We start from the raw sequence: 5,611 nt of genomic DNA on the forward strand, positions 1-5,611 counted from the left end.
GCCTCCCGCACAGCCCGAGGGGGAGTTGGACGGGCCGGGACCCCCCACCCGCGGGGCTTTGTGTGCGGGTTGTGGCGGTTCCCCTGGGGGGGGGGGAGGGGGGGGAGCAGGCCACCGCGACCCCCGGGGAGGGGGCAGGGAGCAAGCACGGGGGCAACCACCCCCTTCCTGAGCAAAGCAGAGTGAGCCTGCGGAGGGTTCGCACCCGCAGCACACACCCCCCCGCACCTCAGATATCCTTTGCCCCCCCCCCCGCACCCCATTTTTTTTTCCCCTCTTTGCAGGGCGGGGGGCGCTGCCGCGCGCGCCGGGGCGGGGCGTGGCGGCGCTGCCGCGCGCGCCGAGGGGAAGGCGGGGCGGCACGAGGAGGGGAGGAGGCGGCGGCGGCCAATCAGAGCCGCGCGCTCCGAAAGTTTCCTTTTATGGCGAGGCGGTGGCGGCGGTGGCTCCATAAAAGGCGGGGCGGGCGGTAGGCGGGAGCCGCCGCGAGCTCTGCCTGCTGCCTGCGCGCGCGCGCCCCGCACCCGCCACCGCCGCCTCGCGCCACCCGCCCCGGCTCTGACCGCGCAACTCCCCGAAGGTGAGCGGGACCGGGGAGGGGGGGCAGGGTGTCGGTGTCTGTGGGCTCTTCTCCGTGCGCCGCCGTTAAATCGCTGCTCTCATTAATATTAGTTTAATTCCGGTTGTGAGAAGATGGCGTGCCCGCTCCGGGGCGCCCTTTGTTTGCTGCGGGGGGGGGGGGCAGCCTGGCCCGCTGTGCGCTGCGGTGTTTTAAAGGATGTAGTAAGAGATGGCGGTTTAGTAACGGTTAGGGGGTGCTGCTTACTTGAGGGGGCAGCCCCCCTGCTGCTCCTGCGGTTAATCCGCCTCGTAAGAGGATTGCTGGGGGCCGGGAGGAGCGGGCGGCTCGGCTATTGTGTCCCGGGGAGCGGCGAGGGGGGGGGAATGGGGCGCAGGGCTTTGTCTGCTCCGCGCTGTCCCCCTCCCCCAGCCGCCGTTGGGGGGGTTTGGGGGCCCGCGGCGCGGCTGGGCCTGGGGGCGTTGTCTCCCACTGGGAAGGGGCGCGGTCGTTCAACCCCCCCCGCCCGGGTACATGTGAACGGCCCCGGTGGCTTTTTCTTGTAGGGGAAGGGGGGCGGCACCCTCTTTCCCGAGGGCGAGGTTGTTGCATCGGAACAAAAGCTGTGTGTAAACGGGGGAGGGGGGGAGAAGGAGAAAAGCCCCCGTGTGCCCAGGCAGCGGCAGTGCCCTTGTGCAGGCAGGTTGCCCGCTCCGGGCAGGACTACACGTCCCAGGCTGCCCTGTGCGGGGCTGGCATATGTGCCGGCAGCTGCCGCCGCCGCCCGCCCCTCCTTCTCCGCTTTGCCAGCGGATTAAACCGGCGCTGTCGGAGACGCCGGAGCTGAGCTCGCCCTCCTCGGGGTGTGCGGCAATTGCATAAAACCCTGGCTTTAATCCCACCCGTTCCACGGGGCAGAGCCCTGCTCACGCTTGGCGAGCGGGCTGCGTGAGGTGGCTACTGCTCCCCTAGCCGTGGCTCCTCGCAGTGGCCATCTGAGGCTCCGGGAGAGCTGCTTGGGGCGGCTCCACGACCCGCAGAGGCGCGGAGCCGGGCAAGGCGTCGAGCCGTGCTGGCTGGCACACGGAGGGGTGCTGGGGTGTGGCGGCCACACCCAGCCGGCCGGGAGGGGAGTGGCCACCGGCGTCCCCCAAAAACTGGCGGGCGAGGCGCGGCGTGCTCCATCCATTGCCTTTTATGGTAATAATGCAAGAGGGCGCAGGGACTTCCTTTGTCCCAAATCCGTGCGGCGCCGGGATCTGGAAGGCGTCGCACCCTCTAGCGGGCGCCGGGCGAAGCGGTGCCGCGCCGGCAGGAAGGAAATGGGTGGGGAAGGCCTTGGCGGCATCGCCTTCCCTTCCCTGCCCGGGGCTTGGTGGCTGGTGGGTGAGATCGGTGATGCTCATGTCTTCTCTTTTTTTTTTTCTTTCCCCTCCTTCCACAGCCAGCCATGGATGATGATATTGCCGCGCTCGTCGTTGACAATGGTTCCGGTATGTGCAAGGCCGGTTTCGCGGGGGACGATGCCCCCCGTGCTGTCTTCCCATCCATCGTGGGTCGCCCTAGACATCAGGTAGGTGGCTGGGTTGTCTATATTATTGGACAAAAGAGAGGGAGTTTTTGGTGGAAGCGATTCCCCTAAAGGCACTGGGCTCCTAAGAGCCCTTTTATTTCACTTTATAACACAAGAGGCTTCTGCACTGCAGCACAGCTGGTGGGGGATAAAGCTCCTGCAGAGTGTTTCTGCCGTGTCTGTTGGAGCTGAAAGCCTTTCTTGATAGAGTGGGGACAGTGACTGGAGACCTAGCTTTGGGAAAAGCCCCCCACCCAGTAGGGTTTGCCCTTCAGCTGTACTTAACTGCTTATTCTTTGTTGTGCAGGGTGTGATGGTTGGTATGGGTCAGAAAGACAGTTACGTTGGTGATGAAGCCCAGAGCAAAAGAGGTATCCTGACCCTGAAGTACCCCATTGAACACGGTATTGTTACCAACTGGGATGACATGGAGAAGATCTGGCACCACACTTTCTACAACGAGCTGAGAGTAGCCCCTGAGGAGCACCCTGTGCTGCTCACAGAGGCTCCCCTGAACCCCAAAGCCAACAGAGAGAAGATGACACAGGTGTGTAAAACTCCAGAGCTTGGAGCTACAGCAGATGTTGCTGCAGGCCAGCTCTCCTCTTCCATGTTGTCCTCTCTCCTCCTTCACCTCTATTCTCCCTTTTTGCCGTCTTCACAGGGTTTTCCTTTCCTGACCTGAGTCTCCTCTTTGCTGGACCTTGACAGGTTTTGTTTGCTCTTCTAAGCTGGCTTTCTCTGAGACTGAACTAGCAACTCGTCTAACTGCTGTTTCTGACTAGACACACTAATCCATTTACCAGCTTTGAGTGACTGTACTGTAGTTTACTTGGCATTTGTGTTGTTCCTTGCTGTGACACATGGATGGGTCTGCAGTGGTGGTGGTGTCCCTGCTCAGCCTCTGGCCTGGCAGGTGTGGGTGGAGACCAGGCAAGAGCAGCATGGACTTCGAGGGGGAGTGGAGAGATGTCTCTTATGTGGGGACAAAAGTAAAACCACTTGCATGGACTTGGTGTGGACCTGTAGAGAGAACCCTGTTTTTTGCTGTTGACTCAGCTGTTTCTTTTCTCTCCCTAGATCATGTTCGAGACCTTCAACACCCCAGCCATGTATGTAGCCATCCAGGCTGTGTTGTCCCTGTATGCCTCTGGTCGTACCACTGGTATTGTGATGGACTCTGGTGATGGTGTTACCCACACTGTGCCCATCTATGAAGGTTATGCCCTCCCCCATGCCATCCTCCGTCTGGATCTGGCTGGCCGTGACCTGACGGACTACCTCATGAAGATCCTGACAGAGAGAGGCTACAGCTTCACCACCACAGCCGAGAGAGAAATTGTACGTGACATCAAGGAGAAGCTGTGCTACGTTGCCCTGGATTTTGAGCAGGAGATGGCCACAGCTGCCTCTAGCTCCTCCCTGGAGAAGAGCTATGAACTCCCTGATGGCCAGGTCATCACCATTGGCAATGAGAGGTTCAGGTGCCCTGAGGCCCTCTTCCAGCCATCTTTCTTGGGTAAGTCTGACTTTTCTAGGATACCCTGTGCTCCTCAATGTTCCTTTCTGTAAAGGGTGACCTGGAGACTGGCAGCCAGTTAACCAATTTGGTGCTGGTCCATAGCAAGGTCTTTGCTGTCCCACCAGTCAGACTCGCTTCCCACACAGCCTGAAGTTGTTTAAGGAGCTTGGGACAGTAGAACAGGAAGTTGAGCCTGTTGGGCTTCCTAGTGCCTTCCCACTGAAGGAGCTGCTGGTATTTGAGTTGCCTGTAGTAGTTCCTTGGGTTTTCTTGGCTGTGTCTGAGCCCTTGCTGACTTGAGATTTGCTTCTTCCTCACAGGTATGGAGTCCTGTGGTATCCATGAAACTACCTTCAACTCGATCATGAAGTGCGATGTGGATATCCGTAAGGACCTGTATGCCAACACAGTGCTGTCTGGTGGTACCACAATGTACCCTGGCATTGCTGACAGGATGCAGAAGGAGATCACAGCCCTGGCACCCAGCACAATGAAAATCAAGGTAGGATGGAGTCGGAGGAACTTCTTAGCACCTCTGTTCATGCTGAAATGCAGAGCGGGTGGAGGGGGGGATAAGATCAACTCCTGCTAGAAGAGATGGAAACTGTACTTGTGTGGCTGGTGCAGCCTTAGCGCTGTTGCTCTGGGCAAGGTGGCATCCACCCAGGCACATGAATAATGGGGTTAGTGTAAATACTGGCTGCAGAGGTAGGAGGGAGGTGGGTGTGGGAGCTCGTCTTTAGCCTGTTTTTGGACTTCATGGTATCTTGCCAAGGCTAGATAAGGGAGTGAGGCAGCTCTGTCCTGTGGGGCCCTGCGTGGGCCACGAGTGCTGTATGAGTCTGTGCCTCTGACTGATGTTCCTCTCCCTGCAGATCATTGCCCCGCCTGAGCGCAAGTACTCTGTCTGGATCGGAGGCTCCATCCTGGCCTCCCTGTCCACCTTCCAGCAGATGTGGATCAGCAAGCAGGAGTACGATGAATCCGGACCCTCCATTGTCCACCGCAAATGCTTCTAAACCGGACTGTTACCAACACCCACACCCTTGTGATGAAATGAAACCCATAAATGCGCATAAAACAAGACGAGATTGGCATGGCTTTATTTGTTTTTTTTTTGGCGCTTGACTCAGGATTAAAAAACTGGAATGGTGAAGGTGTCAGCAGCAGTCTTAAAACGAAACATGTTGGAGCGAACGCCCCCAAAGTTCTACAATGCATCTGAGGACTTTGATTGTACATTTGTTTCTTTTTTTAATAGTCATTCCAAATATTGTTATAATGCATTGTTACAGGAAGTTACTCGCCTCTGTGAAGGCAACAGCCCAGCTCGGAGGGAGCCGATGCCAGTTACTGGTGTTAGGTTATAATTGCTTGTCTGTAAATTATGTAACCCAACAAGTGTCTTTTTGTATCTTTCCGCCTTAAAAACAAAACACACTTGATCCTTTTCGATTTGTCAAGCAAGCAGGCTGTGTTCCCCAGTGATAGATGTGAAATGAAGGCTTTACAGTCCCCCGCAGGGTATACGAGAGGTGGTGCCAGTATGTGGGGGAGGGAGGGGCTACCTGTACACTGACTTAAGACCAGTTCAAATAAAAGTGCACACCATAGAGGCTTGACTGGTGTTGATGGATCATTTTTTCCTTTGCTGCTTTTTGACAGTTGCACCATGCTCTGATCTAGACTTGCCAGGCTGTACAGGTTGGCTATCTGACACTGGTGCTGTGGGCTGGCTCATGGCGATAGAGCAGGGCTGAGCTGAGCCTGCCAGCCCTGTGGGTCTCCACAGCTGCCCTCTGGGCTGGAGCTTTCCAGATAGTGCCAGTGTGGGTGAGAGGGAGCTGTTGGAGGAGCTGGGCTTAGTGGGGATCCAACTGCACCTTCTGAAATGCTGCCGTAGCGCTGCGGCACCACCAGTTTCAGCTTGATGGAAGCAAGCGGGGGGTGGTGGTGG

At 57.6% G+C, this 5,611-nt stretch overlaps 1 protein-coding gene across 1 annotated transcript; it reads left to right on the forward strand.

The window, feature by feature from the left end:
* The first annotated feature begins 464 nt into the window (after window positions 1-464).
* Window positions 465-5,276, forward strand: ACTB (actin beta). The gene is made up of 6 exons (XM_074918828.1): window positions 465-580; window positions 2,004-2,132; window positions 2,440-2,679; window positions 3,213-3,651; window positions 3,975-4,156; window positions 4,530-5,276. Exons 2-6 carry the CDS (start codon window positions 2,010-2,012, stop codon window positions 4,671-4,673), a joined length of 1,128 nt encoding a protein of 375 aa, XP_074774929.1. The 5' UTR covers window positions 465-580; window positions 2,004-2,009; the 3' UTR covers window positions 4,674-5,276.
* Window positions 5,277-5,611: the final 335 nt, after the last annotated feature.

This window comes from Athene noctua, chromosome 15 (assembly GCF_965140245.1).
Source record: "Athene noctua chromosome 15, bAthNoc1.hap1.1, whole genome shotgun sequence".
Taxonomy (NCBI): Eukaryota; Metazoa; Chordata; class Aves; order Strigiformes; family Strigidae; genus Athene; species Athene noctua.

Coding starts and splice junctions, on each gene's coding strand:
- ACTB (XM_074918828.1), top strand. CDS start 2,010: ATGGATGATGATATTGCCGCGCTCGTCGTTGACAATGGTTCCGGTATG. Junction 2,133..2,439: donor TGGGTCGCCCTAGACATCAG/GTAGGTGGCTGG, acceptor TTTGTTGTGCAG/GGTGTGATGGTTGGTATGGG. Junction 3,652..3,974: donor CTTCCAGCCATCTTTCTTGG/GTAAGTCTGACT, acceptor TCTTCCTCACAG/GTATGGAGTCCTGTGGTATC.